General features: G+C 38.9%; 1 protein-coding gene across 2 annotated transcripts in view; it reads right to left on the reverse strand.

Moving 5' to 3' along the window:
• Nucleotides 1-14,408, reverse strand: part of opcml (opioid binding protein/cell adhesion molecule-like) — a 276,216-nt gene that overhangs the window by 9,110 nt on the left and 252,698 nt on the right. For both annotated transcript variants that reach the window (XM_028031720.1, XM_028031719.1), the window contains one exon: nt 436-573. In XM_028031720.1, the coding sequence (XP_027887521.1) occupies nt 436-573 (138 nt within the window). The remainder of the gene's footprint in view (nt 1-435; nt 574-14,408) is intronic.

Consider the following 14,408-nt stretch of genomic DNA (forward strand, 5'->3'; position numbering starts at 1 on the left):
CGGTGGGGAAATTTTAGTTTTGGGCACGAAGATAATTCCGTATGTCAACTGTAAAAGGAAGCATCTCGACAAAGCATTCAAAGGTCAAATCTAAAACACAAGCAGAAGCCTAAAATACAAATAATTAGGACCACAAGTGCCAGAACGTAATACGCTAATAAGGTCCAGAATTGAAATGTATTTCTTTTAATCAAAACTGTAGATGCATATATAGTATTAATTAAACTATCTTATATGTTAAACAAATAAAAATATATTAAAAAGTAGCTATTTATATTTGTAAGTGTGGACTTCCTGCGTCAGAAGCATTCTGTTTGTTCCTCTTTTTGCAAGGAAATGATGTGCAACCAAAACAGCTCCAAACATCCTGAGCCCCCGATGTCGTCTGAAAGCCGAGAGCCATTCTGACCACGAATACGGCAGCTTGGTGCTTACAGTTGACTGTGACTTGCACTCTCCTGATGTCAGAGCTGGAGATGTCGTTCGAGGCGATGCACTCGTATATTCCCGACTGCTCTTTGGTGATGGAGATCAGCTCCAAATGTTCCCCCTCTGTCACAAATTTATGGCCACCTGCACAGAGTAGAGAAAACGGGAGGCGTGGGCATTTCGTCTTCTGGCAACACTCACTGGTTTCAGTGGAGAACGCATTACCTTCATATTTTATTTTTTTACAAACCTGATGAATATTAAACAAAATATTACATATTATTTATATTTGCAATGTTTGATATTACATTTATATATTAATCCATATTTCAATATTACATAGCAATGTCCAAATTACAATTCATATACACACTCTACATGTGGCGGTAAAAAAATCAATGTTAGTCAGAAAAACTGTTTACTACACCTTAGGAGGATTGAGCAATAACCTCCCAAGATAGGACATTTTTACTTTCAAAGTAATTAGTGAAATATATAAAGACTAAGAAAAGAACACCCAAAAAAGTAAAGGCAGCCATGTTTTCTGAGGTGATCACAGATGGCAAGGTTTCTCTTTGGTCCGGACAGATTGGTTCACATACTGTGGACATATAAAGTCACGGCGACAGATGTTTAATTTTTCCAGTGTGTTGAATTACATCAAATGTATATTTCTGATCTTTTGCTGTTTAATAAATTAAAAGGAATTTGTTTTTTGCTTGGCCAGACCCTTCTTTGGAGACACAGACTGTAATCGCACAAAGACACAACAAAGAGTTTGGCCACAAAATGTCGCTGGCTACTGGAGAAAAAAATACTGAAAAGATGTAAGTGGGCCTATATATATATATATATATATATATATATATATATATATATATATATATATATATATACTGTATATATATATATATACTGTATATATATATATATATATATATACTTTTGACCTTTGGTGCTGCTGCACTTGCATCACACAGTGACAAACTTGGTCAAGGTTCTGAGAGTGAGGAAGCTGCAGAGTTTGATGTTTTCCTACATGTCAGACATCCTCAGGGCCTGATCTGCTAAAGGTTTGCGTGCATAAAAACAGACACAAACTTGATATCAAGTGCAAACCTGATCTGCAAACAACACATACGCAAACGGGTCTGTGTAGCAAAACGAGAAGAATCACAGGCGCAATAAATTTAGCATCGCGTAGGTTTAGAGGCAGTTTTTGCAACTATATCTAATACTTTTGAAAAGTACGTGTAAAACTGGTATTTGTATGTATTTGGTTACTGTGGCGACCAGGAGGCGTAGATACATTGACTTCATTGCTTGTCCAATAGTTGGAAGATTTAAAGGATGCAAAATAAAATAAATAAAAAAAACAGATTTTGAGCTGCAAGATTACTGAATAATTCATCACTTTATGGCAGCACACTGCTGCGTCTTGACGCTCTGCGGGAGCGCATCTATTTTGCCCGGAAAAGGTGATGCAGATTATATTTATCAGCATGTTACACAAAGATCTTGGCTGGTGGTGTGGCACATGCCAGATCAGATATTGAGTAAAATGGGTGGGTGTCAAAACACCCACGTCCCCCATCGGATGCCCATATAAGACCTTAAAAAAAAAAAATCAAGCTAGCAGGAATGGAGCCAAAGGAGGCCCCTGCGTGTGACAGCTCATCAGTTTTGTTCTATTTTGAAGCGAGGATTTACCCTTGGCTGAAGTTCAGTGATCTGTTCTGACTCAGCGGACATCACTGCAACCCGTTTTGTGTTGCAGTGAATCCCCTGCTAACCCCTGCTAACCAGCCTTGAGGCTGGTTAGCAGGGGAGACATTGACTTGTAATTTGCAGCTTCCTGTCCGCAGTACAATAAAAGACTGTTTCACAGTTTGCTTTTTTTAAGTAACATAAACAGCATTTGAGCAAGTCTAAATCTAAAATACTTAGAAATATTCTAATGAGCAATTCTTAGGCTATTGACCCAAATCTCTTATTTTATTTAATTATTATTATTATTATTTTTTGCCTCTTTTCCCCCAGAAAATCTAATATGCGCCACTTCCATATGTGGTACAAGTTTGGATGTGTATCCGATCACTTTTAATTTTACTCTAAAGAGTCACGTCGCACTTCAACCGACTTTTGCGTCGCTGACGTGAATCGTGCATCACATTCCTTCACCAGAACGACCCGGACACTGTGAATAAAAAGATGGAATCAACGGCTGACGTTTCTAATGATGAAATTACAAAAGAAGTCTGTGTCAATGAAGCGCATCACTATCACACCACTTGTACTTTGACTACACATCCAAACAGACTTTTCTACAGACGCTGCAGTCAATGCAGCAAAAGGCCATCGCAATTAGGTTGTGCTTTCTTTTTCTTTCCTCGCTTCGTCTTGCTACGATCTCGTGATGATACTGTCAGCTCCTGCTGCTCTGTATCTTTATTATCGATCCATAGACAATAGATTGATTGGTCTATGGATCCCTCTGTAGTTCATTATTACATCCTTTAGAGGCCTCTGTGTGAACCTCCGTTCACAGATAAGCCTGACTGCCATCACATTTGTTTAGCATTATGAATGGTTACACACACAAAAAATTGGATTTTAGCCAAATAATAATAACAAAGATACTGGGACTGAGCATCGCAGATTGTAGCCTAAGTTATTGTTCAAACCTTGTTTTGTTTCTTGAGCAGAATGTATTCCTGGATCCCCAGTAAAAATGTTATTTAGGGTTGGAATGGTGGTTAAAAATGGCCGGTGGTAGCAAAGACCTGGGCTGGCTAGAGGTCTAATTTATTTTCACATAGCCCTTCCTTACATTAGTCCTGTCTGTCTTACTAGCAGTGCTTACTAGACTGAATGACTTAGGCAGAATAAAACCGTTAGGCATAGCTCACTTGACGCAAAATAAGGAGGAGCAAACAGAAATAAAATCCAGTTCTCACCAGCGGCTATGAAAGTTTTTTAAAACTCTGGTTATCTTAAGATTTAAAAACATCTCCTTCACATCTCTCGTCTCTCTAGGAATTAGTTTGACTCTTGGGCGAGAGCTGCTTTATGATCCGTTCTGGAGCTGCACTTTCACAGCACTTCTGTGCAAAAGTGTTTTATTACGACATAAATGCAGATTTTTTTTAAATTTAAAATCTTTTGTGCTAGGCGAGAAAATAGATAGGCGATTTAATCCAAATCAACTGAAATGTCAATCAAGCAATATTTCAATATCACCATAATGTGCAGACGTTACTGCAGCCGGCTGGGGATTCACTGCAAAGGCTGTGGGCAGGGGGATAATCAGCTTGTTGCACAGAACCTGGGGATCTGCTAGCAGTTAATTGAACATTTTCATCACGGACAACTAGATTAGGTAGAAGGAAGCTGCTGAGTTAGTGGACTTATCATGTAGCAGCCAAAGATCGAGAGAATTGTGCCGACAATAATGTAATTTACTCACTAAATTTGTGGGAGATTTGATTATTTATGTCTGAATTCAAACACTGTGGTTCTCCGTCAAGATTTAAGGCTGCAAAACCGTTTCAATATCAGCGTCAATTTAGAACATGAAGTTGTTTGTTTCTTTTCTTTTCTTTAATTTGGAAAACAAGTGCGACCCGTTTCCGTTTTAGCGCCGAAAGCTGAGTGAGTGCTCAGAGCCTGTTGCTGCCGCTGGGTTTTTGTCCCAGTGAGTACGTTCGTCTCGGCTCTCATCAGACTCCCATTAAGCCCGCCGCAGATCATTCATTTGGAGATGAGCGAACATGCGTGCGCGTGCGTACGGCCTTTATGGAAGAATAATCAGTCACATCTCGGTATTCAAATAGCAATCTGAAGGGAGCACAGGTGGAAATAGCTCGGACAATAGTCTGTTTATTCCAGCTGAGAAACCTGATGACTGCAAAACCAGAACGCCGAAGCGCTCTAAAAGCTGCGAAAATAACGACCTCAGAATAAATATTAGGATATAAATGTCAATCTAACTTACCGTGGAGAATACAATTAAAGAGTGAGTCATGAAAATCACATAGTACTTGCAGTGAAGAAAAGCAAAAAAAAAACAAAAAAACAATCATCATCATTATCGACTGCCTTGTGGAATGATCTGTGGCACTTGCCAAATCTTTTGTGCAACATTAGCATCCATACAGCGTGACTCGATGACTAATAAGAGACACGTTAAAGGGCCAGGCAGTGGCCGACACCAATGTGCAACTAGAAACACTTCATACAAAACCTCAGCAGTAGAAACCATTAGTCTGGTGCTCAGACGCTGAACACAAAGGCTTCAGCTGAGAAATTAGTCCAGAACAATTTACGGTTTTACAGTAGAAAAGAACAGAAGACCAGGGTCGGGTGGGGGGGCGACAAAAAGGTTAGAAAATGACTTACAAAGCACATAATAGAACATGGTATTTGCTAACCTTGGAGATGTTTTTTTTTTTTTTACAAACCCCAAAACAGATATGAATTTGTTTCATGTGGCCTGTAAAAAAAACCAAAAAACAGCCACTGCATTGGCTGCATTTCTGAAATGGTTTATTGGGAAATATTCAGATAAATCTAGATCTAACATGTTGCATCAGAGTTCTGATGCTTTCTAGATGGTTCTTCTATAACAAGTGTATTTCAGCAGCCTCAGTATTACCTTTTACTCTCTATACTGTAGAAAGTACTCCTGGGTTATTGCTTTTCTTTCGTTTCTGCATTTCACATGCTTTGTATTGTTGATGCAATTACTGTTGTTAACTGAACTGTGTCACTTTAGATATATATATATATATATTTTTTTTTTTTTCACCTTCGTTTCATAGAAGGTAAGCAGTGTCACGTTCACACACAGAGCCAAAGGAGGAGACGCTGCTGCCATCACCTGTGTGGATTCTCCTTGCCTTTTATTTAAATTGCAAGTATATTTTTTTGTATTTCTCAGTTTTTCTCTCAGCTGTTCCTCCTGAATCTGACTCTGCTTGAGGTTTCATCTTGTTGGAGGTTGTTGTTCCTCTGCAGGCCTGCTCAGGTTAAGAGATCCCTGCAGTGCCAGCAACTAAAGGTTGCATTTCTTTATATGTTGGCATTTTATGATAAATTCAATCTGACTAAGTTATTGGATCAACTGTACTGGAGTAGCTTGTAAATAACTGAACCTAAATTTGGAGTACAGTATACTTAGTACCTACGTGGATTATATATAACTGGCTGTAAATAATATCTTCTTGTCCAATAACAGACTCCAAAAGAAGTTAAATATTTTTATAGGATATTCAACATGATCTGATGCCAGTTTTGCATTTGCATTGCTTCTTCTTCTTAATAATAATTAATAATCAGTCAATCTTGTAAAAAAAAAACTAATTACAGCAGCAGGATCTATTTATTCTAGATTCAGTTTTTATTACATCATACATTGCCCCCCCCCAACACACACACTCACACACACAGTTTCCCTAAATGTGATTTTATTCAGAAGAATCCACAGAGAGGAGCGATCACGACTGTTAGCTAGGTGAATTTACTGATCCGCGATGCATTGAAGTGAACATAAAATCAAGCACTGCGCAATCTCCCTGACAAAAAGAAAGAGAAATGCTCTAATAATCCTCTGATGTTTGGTAAGGATTAATTCACACAGACCATGAACTTTAATCTGTATGCCATCCATCCATCCATCCATTTTCTGTGCACCCTTGTCCCTAATGGGGTCGGGAGGGTTGCTGGTGCCTATCTCCAGCTACGTTCCAGGCGGGAGGCGGGGTTCACCCTGGACAGGTCGCCAGTCTGTCGCAGGGCAACACAAAGACATACAGGACAAACAACCATTCACACACAAACACACACCTAGGGAGAATTTAGATAGACCAATTAACCTAACAGTCATGTTTTTGGACTGTGGGAGGAAGCCGGAGTACCCGGAGAGAACCCACGCATGCACAGGGAGAACACGCAAACTCCATGCAGAAAGACCCCGGCCGGGAATCGAACCCAGGACCTTCTTGCTGCAAGGCAACAGTGCTACCAACTGCGCCACTGTGCAGCCCTTAATCTGTATGAGTTAAAGAAAAAAAAAAACGTTAGGAAAATTGTGGCTGCTCTGTAATGAATTCAGTTAATCTCACCATGCAATTTTCCCTGCCAACATGAAGCACCCTCCCCCCCTCCTCACAATGTGTTGCAGAACGATCAATATGAAGTGCCGTTTCTTTCTAATTAGCTACTCTTGATTGCAGAGAAAGTTTAGAGGATATACAGCAGCGAGGGCGTAGCAGGATTTTTTCGGGTGTGTTTGACAGGAAGCCGTGTGCTCCAGCTGTAAAACAACGCCGCCGCTCGAGACCTGATATGAAGCTGTGTATCTGCTCTGACAGCAGCCAGCAGTTATTTTAAGAGCTTCATGCTTCCTAGCCATTGCAGAGCCCTGTGGTCATTCTCTAAGCTGAATTTTGTACTCAGCAGACGGTACTTGAAACAGGTCATGGTCCATTTGATTGCTAGACACTCGAGCTACCCCGTAGAGCATGGCGTCTCCCTGAGGACTGGTTTCCTGCTGACACCATTCACTGGCCTTTTCTCTTCACCTTCACCTTGCTGTCACATTCCACCAATACCTCTTTGCCCCAGGCAACAGTCTGGGCATTGAAGGGCACATTTAAGTTTAGTTGCATCTCCCATTCTGTTTTTTTGTTTTTTTTTCTGACTTTGACCTTCTTAAACCACCATCCCCTTCCTTTCACTCATTCACCCTGGAGCAGAATACTGCCTTAACAGAGGACGCTGCAGTCATGTCCTTTTAGTGTCATGCTGTTTGGCAGGGAGCAGGGAAATCCTCTTCTAATCTCCTTTTGCTGCACTTGCAGTTCATTTAGATGCGTTTCCATCAGATAGGAAAAGAATGCTGAATTTGTGCTTCTTATTGTATCACAATAGTTAGTACTTTTAAAGTTGTGGAAGAAGAAGTAAAGAAAGAAAAAAAAGCTTCAATCATACAGACTCCAAATGGGTGGTTTAAATAAGTGGGCTTCTCTGAAGTAGCTGTAACTAGTCACTATCTTACCAGCAGTAGAGAACTTGAAAGCTAACGGCTAATCAGACCTCAGGTAAAGATTTCAGTTATATACTGTAATAGCTCCTGGTTTAATCCTAAACTGTTTTAGCCAAGGTAAAAAAAAATAAAAATAAAAAATGTATACTGTAATACTGAGGTTTTGTTTCTCAACATAAGACTATCAGCGTCACTGAAATGTGAATAAATGCGCTGAGGCGGCCGATTGTATCCGTCTGACCAAATCAACTCAGACTCCTGACCAAACGCAACTGAGAGACCATTAACATTTGTGAATACGATAGAGAAAATATCTTGTCTGTCCCCGGGGAGACGGAGTAATAGCTCTATGATTCAGAACATAAAAAGGAAAACAGCTCTGCGTGGAAACTGTAGAAACAACGAACTAGATAGTATGCAGTTTTTATTTTTGTGTTTGTTTTGGGGTTGTTTTTTTTCCCTCACATGACTTTACATTCCTACAGTCTTCAACTGTAGGAAATTTCTTCCGTCAGAGATTTGCAGCCATTGCTTATTCGTTCCTTATCCATTCATTGTCTATAGCGCTGATCTCTGCGGGGTCGGGGGCTGTAAGGTGGGTGCATATCTCCACAGGTCACTGGGTGATGTGTGGGGTACACCTTGAACAGGTTGCTAATCCATCATTCTATTCATGGAAGAACTGTCATACCACATTTCCTGAGCTTCTCTGTGAGTGATCCTTGGCCTCCCTGATTAATATACGACTCCGCTGTCAGCAAATCCTGCTAGGGGGAAACTGATCATGACCAGTTTGTAGAGAAATTATGTTTCGAATTACGGCCACCAAAATTATTCACTGGAGCATCAAGACTTTCAGAAATGAAATCCAGGCAATAATAGCTGGCAGTCTTATGCCGCCTGAATGTTTTCGAAAGACAGACAGATTTTCAGCGCGTGTTGGATCACTTGAACAGCTGCCAACATTTAGAGTGAAATTTATTTTTATCGGCTTTAAAAGAAATATGTTTACTCAGAAAAATGCAGATGTATTCAGTATTTTGCTATCCTCATTACATAAATACATTTTTTTTATGTTTATATCTTTAACATTTCGTTTTCCAAAAGAAAAAAACAACAAAATTAAACACACACACACACACCAGCTAGAAACTAAGCTATTTATACCTCCACTTTTGTAACAGCTTTATCAGCGTTATTATTCCCCGGGGTGATAGTGGCTCAGCTCGAGTTGCTGGTTCAAATCCCTGTTCTGTCCATCTCAATCATTTTGTCCTTGGGCAAGACACTTCACACACTTTACTCAGCTTCTGTCAGTCATCATAGTTTACCACCATGAGTGTGTGAATGTGTGTATTAAAGGGGGAATGACTGAATGTAGCGTGAAGTGCTTCGAGTCCTCCGTCTTGATAAAGTGCGTTACAAATGCAGTTATTTAAAACCAAAACAGCAGCAATTTACCACCAATTTTTGTGGCAATTTTTTCCACAAAACGATTAGAAAGGAAATATAACTATACCAATAGACAAACTCATAAAGGAAAAAAGAAAAACAGTGAAAATCAAACCTTGCCGTATTTGTTTAGCGAATGATGATGATTATTATTATGTGCATTTTCCGATGTAAAGATGAACAACCCAGTTTAACGTCCTCACAACAATTAGTCAGTCTCTAATTGATTTGTGTTTTTATCAAATAATCTTTCTTTTCTTAATTCATACTTTGCTTCTTTCATTTCAAACCACTTTAGCATAACATTTGGAAGGAGTTTAATACAACGATAAGTATTAGCCATCCCATTAAGGTACAATTGTCTTTGGTGCTCTGTTGACTTTAATAATGATACAACAAATATCCTCTTTGTATTTATTCACTTTTTTTTTTTTTTTTTTGCTGGAGTATGCAAATTTTACCATTCCCAGCATTCTGCAGTTCTGTGAAATAAATGCACCCATTAACTACAGAACTGTTGAGGTACAGATTATGGTTTCCTCAAAACTGGTCTGGAAACAACCAGTCCATCCATCCATCCGGAGGGAAACCTCCCCTGAAATACGACGGCGTTGTAAAACGACAGACGATCCCGGCTGCTGATGTCTGACTGACACTGAATGTGAAAACATGGCTTTATCCTTAATTAATGTAAAAAAAATTATAAAAAAAAACAACCCCCTCAAAAATAAAAATCCATTAATCCCCCATTTGTTTAGATATGTCGGAAATGGAAATTATTCTTCCTCCTTTTTTTTATGGTTCCTTTCCATTGCTGCGTCTCGCACACAGCAATATTTGACATACTCATTCAGTGACACCCACCAAGCCCATGTTCTTCAGCACAGCAGTCGCTAATCACAGTCGTGTTGTTGTGGATCCTGCAACCTAGTTATTTCCCTAATTTCATTCAGTTCGTCGTCATGCAGCAGAGTGCTGAGAGGCAGACGAGGTCTCTTCAGAGATCTGTATGAAAAAATCTTTTTAAACTAATGATTTCTTGAGGATCCGTTATCTTTTGAAGCAACACACAACTTTCTTTTCTTCCAGCTCACAGCACCTGAAGGTGAACGTCCACTAGAGAGAAGGTTCACTTGTGGAGTCCTGAGGATTCACAATTATTGTTGGTCTTAGAAAAAAACCCCAACTTTTTTAATTGACATGTTTTATGTAGCTCTAATTACATTTGGTGGCTTGCTGTATAATTGTAGGAGATTTGCATTGAGATATAGACTGTAGTTTCCTGCTGAGAAGAAAGTTGTGGTCATGAAGGAACTTAAAAACTTGTAAGACTCAGAGTAACTTGTAAAAGAAAATCTTAGAGATATTAGAGAACAGCTAACCACCTCAAGTGAACTGTTGTTGTGCAAGGTGCTACCTTCGCCCCTTTTTTCTGGCAGAAAATAAAATCTTTTTTTTCCAACGTTGAAGATGTTTTTTTTTATATTTATTTTACTGTTTCCATCAGTCATTTCTACTGTGATTCTTCAAAAATGATTCTTATTCTCACTAAAAATCATCTGACAAAAATAGAATCTCATAACTAAAACAGTTGGCAAACTACGTATTTGCCAAGCTTGAGTTTTAGACAGCAAAAAACTTAAAGTACATCATCAAAAACACCAATGAATGACAAATGAAGAAGACTGTGCGTAATACAGTCATGTCCAAAAGTATTGAGAATGACACAAATATTATATTTTCACATGATCTGCTGCCCTCTGGTTTTCATGTGTGTATGTCAGATGTTGTCATCACATACAGAAATACAATTGCAATCATATTATGAGTAACAAAAGCTTTTAATGACAGTTAGAATGAGTTAATGCAGCAAGTCAATATTTGCAGTGTTGACCCCTCTTCTTCAGGACCTCTGCAATTCTCCCTGGCATGCTCTCAATCAATTTCTGGACCAAATCCTGACTGATAGCAGTCCATTCTTGCACAATCAATGCTTGCATTTTGTCAGAATTCCTAGGTTTTCGTTTGTCCACCCGTCTCTTGATGATTGACCACAAGTTTTCAATGGGATTAAGATCAGGGGAGTTTCCAGGCCATGGACACAAAATTTCTGTTTTGTTCCCTGAGCTAGTTAGATATCACCTTTGCTTTATGGCAAGGTGCTCCATCATGCTGGAAAAGGCATTGTTCATCACCAAACTGCTCTTGGACGGTTGGGAGAAGTTGCTCTCGGAGGACATTCTGGTACCATTCTTTATTCATTAGGTAAGACTGTGAGAGAGCCGACTCCCTTGGCTGAGAAGCAACCCCACACATGAATGGTTTCAGGATGCTTTACAGTTGGCATGAGACAAGACTGGTGGTAGCGCTCACCTTGTCTTCTCCGAACAAGCTGTTTTCCAGATATCCCAAACAATCGGAAAGGGGATTCATCAGAGAAAATGACTTTACCCCAGTCCTCAGCAGTCCACTCCCTGTACCTTTTGCAGAATATCAGTCTGTCCCTGATGTTTTTCCTGGAGAGAAGTGGCTTCTTTGCTGCCCTCCTTGAGACCAGGCCTTGCTCCAAGAGTCTCCGCCTCACAGTGCGTGCAGATGCACTCACACCTGCCTGCTGCCATTCCTGAGCAAGCTCTGCACTGCTGGTAGCCCGATCCGGCAGCTGAAACACTTTTAAGAGACGGTCCTGGCGCTTGCTGGTCTTTCTTGGGCGCCCTGGAGCCTTTTTGGCAACAATGGAACCTCTCTCCTTGAAGTTCTTGATGATGCGATAGATTGTTGACTGAGGTGCAATCTTTCTAGCTGCGATTTTCTTTCCTGTTAGGCCGTTTTTGTGCAGTGCAATGATGACTGCACGTGTTTCTTTTGAGGTAACCATGGTGCACAGAAGAGAAACAATGATGCCAAGCACCAGCCTCTTTTTAAAGTGTCCAGTGGTGTCATTCTTACTTAATCATGACAGATTGATCTCCAGCCCTGTCCTCATCACCACCCACACCTGTGTTAATGAAGCAATCACTGAAACAATGTTAGCTGGTCCTTTTAAGGCAGGGCTGCAATGAAGTTGAAATGTGTTTTGGGGGATAAAGTTCATTTTGTAGGCAAATATTGACTTTGCAATCAATTGCTGTTACGCTGATCACTCTTTATAACATTCTGGAGTATATGCAAATGGCTGTTATAAAAACTGAAGCAGTAGACTTTGTAAATATTAACATTTGAATCATTCTCAAAACATTTGGCCATGACTGTACGTTCCAAAGTCCATGAGGACATAGAAGCTATTATAAGGTAATGGTGTTTATTTTATAGATAAGTGTTTCTTTGATGAAAAAAAAAATATCAGTAGAGCTGCAGATATTCAGATAGATTCAGAATACTAATTTACATAAGCCATTAAAGGGGACATTGACCAGAACCTAAAAGACATTGACCTGATAGTATCAAAAAATCAATTTGCTCATGAAACCGTCTCTGTGCTGTTTTAACAAATAAAGTTAAATCTGCACAGAGAATGTGTTGATTTAACTTTAAAACAGCACATCTGTTTGAAATCTCTATCTCTATATCACGGATATAGAGATTTATATATATCTATATAGATCTCATATATATATGAGCCATGAGATATATGGCTAAATAAAATGAATTTATTTAGCCATGGACTGAATAAATGAATGGCACTGTGCCTGAGTTTAAGAAGAATCACATTCATTAGTAAAGCCATAATGCAAAGTTGTTCTTTGTAATTGTTTGTTTGGAGTAAATGAAGCAGTAACCTTGTTTCCACCTGAGGTGCTCGATGGAATCAAGTAATGAAAAACTTGTCCTTGATTTTAATAATACAATTCAGGCTATCTAACTTTAGCTTTTAATTCATAGTCAGTCACTAAATGAAAGTGTCAAAGCTCCTCAGCTAAAGGAATAATGAATTTTTTTTTCACTTATTACATCACTAAGACATTTTGTCTATGATAACTTTAGCTTTTCTTATTCAGCAGGTTTTAATTGCTCAATAAATCCTCAAGCTGGATTCACAAAGTCTACTGACAAAAACACTTAAACGACAAAACATGGAAAAAAGGAAACCATTCTGTCCGTTCTAGTCTACGTCTGAGAAACTCAGGGACCCTCTGACATGTTCTACTTGTGACTGATTCTTCTCACTTTGACGTGATGGCCGTCAACTTATTAAATTATGGATTTATAACCGTTTTTATATATTAAATAATAAAATAATCACAAATTTTGGTAAGAATAAAGTATGGAAGCATTCATTTCTCCTTGCTAAGATCATACACATCAGGTGAAACATTGCCACTCAGCAGATATTTACAGACTTCACAAAAAATAATGTCAATTCAAACACACATCGATTCCTATTGATCCTCATCATCAAACAGTATGCTTGCTAAATTATTCATAGTTTAAAAAGTTGCTATGTAAGGAAACCCGGCAGATTGCGTCGAGTCACTGACTTGCAGCACTCACCTCCTCCTGGACGACGCGCTATGCCAACAGAGATCTGCATAACTCTAGATTTTAATAGCAGAGTTTTGCTATTTAGTTGAAATGAAAGGACATGCCAGTAAGAGTAAATGTTTCAAAGAGACTGCATATCGTGAGGTTAAGTGTGCAAGAAACCTTCCTCTCTAACAAAATACCTCTGCAACAGTGTTCTCTTAACAGATGCTTTCCGACATTTTACATACTGGCTTTATACCCACCATTTGCAGAGAAAAACAAGGTACTTTTTAGTACCTGCAATCAAAACACCTTATTTTACAGGGATAAAATATATTAGACATTAACATGTAGATATTTTTTGGCATAGAATTGAAAATCTTTTTGGCCAGAAGTGTCAAGCTCACTTTCGTTTTGGGCAGTATCAAGATTATAAACGTCCTCAAAGCTCCGGTTGTGGCAACACGTACTGATGAAATTACCCATTAACAACAAAGTCTGAAAAAAATAAAATAAAATTAATAGCTGTCTTAACATTTGATTAGTACTTCTCAAAATTTAATATAGAATATCCTTTCAGATTGATGTAATTTGGCAGGATACAGATGAAAACTGATTTCATTTGATTGACAAAATAATGTTCAAGAACATAATAAGTGCCATCTTAGAAGCTCTGTTTCTGTGGCCCTTGGGACCCCGGAGAGCCACATAAAAAAAACTATGGCGGGCCAGATTTGGCTCTAAAAATAACATTGGCATTCTTTAAGTGAGGAGATAAAATATTAGATTCTGTCAGTGTTATATGATCAATTCTTGGCTCTTAATTGGCTTTAATTTAGAATTTTACTACTTATCTTTGTGCAACTCCCACATTTAAATGGATTTCAAAGTACTTCATTTACTGTGATTATTTACCACTGTTGATCATCTCGAATGGCCTCCAGCACGAGCAGCGCTGCTCAGATGGATGCGCCTTATCCTTTCTCTGTTCCAAGTGCTTCCTAGAATGCTGTGAAAT

The sequence above is a fragment of the Xiphophorus couchianus genome, chromosome 11, assembly GCF_001444195.1.
Source record: "Xiphophorus couchianus chromosome 11, X_couchianus-1.0, whole genome shotgun sequence".
NCBI classification, from domain to species: domain Eukaryota; kingdom Metazoa; phylum Chordata; class Actinopteri; order Cyprinodontiformes; family Poeciliidae; genus Xiphophorus; species Xiphophorus couchianus.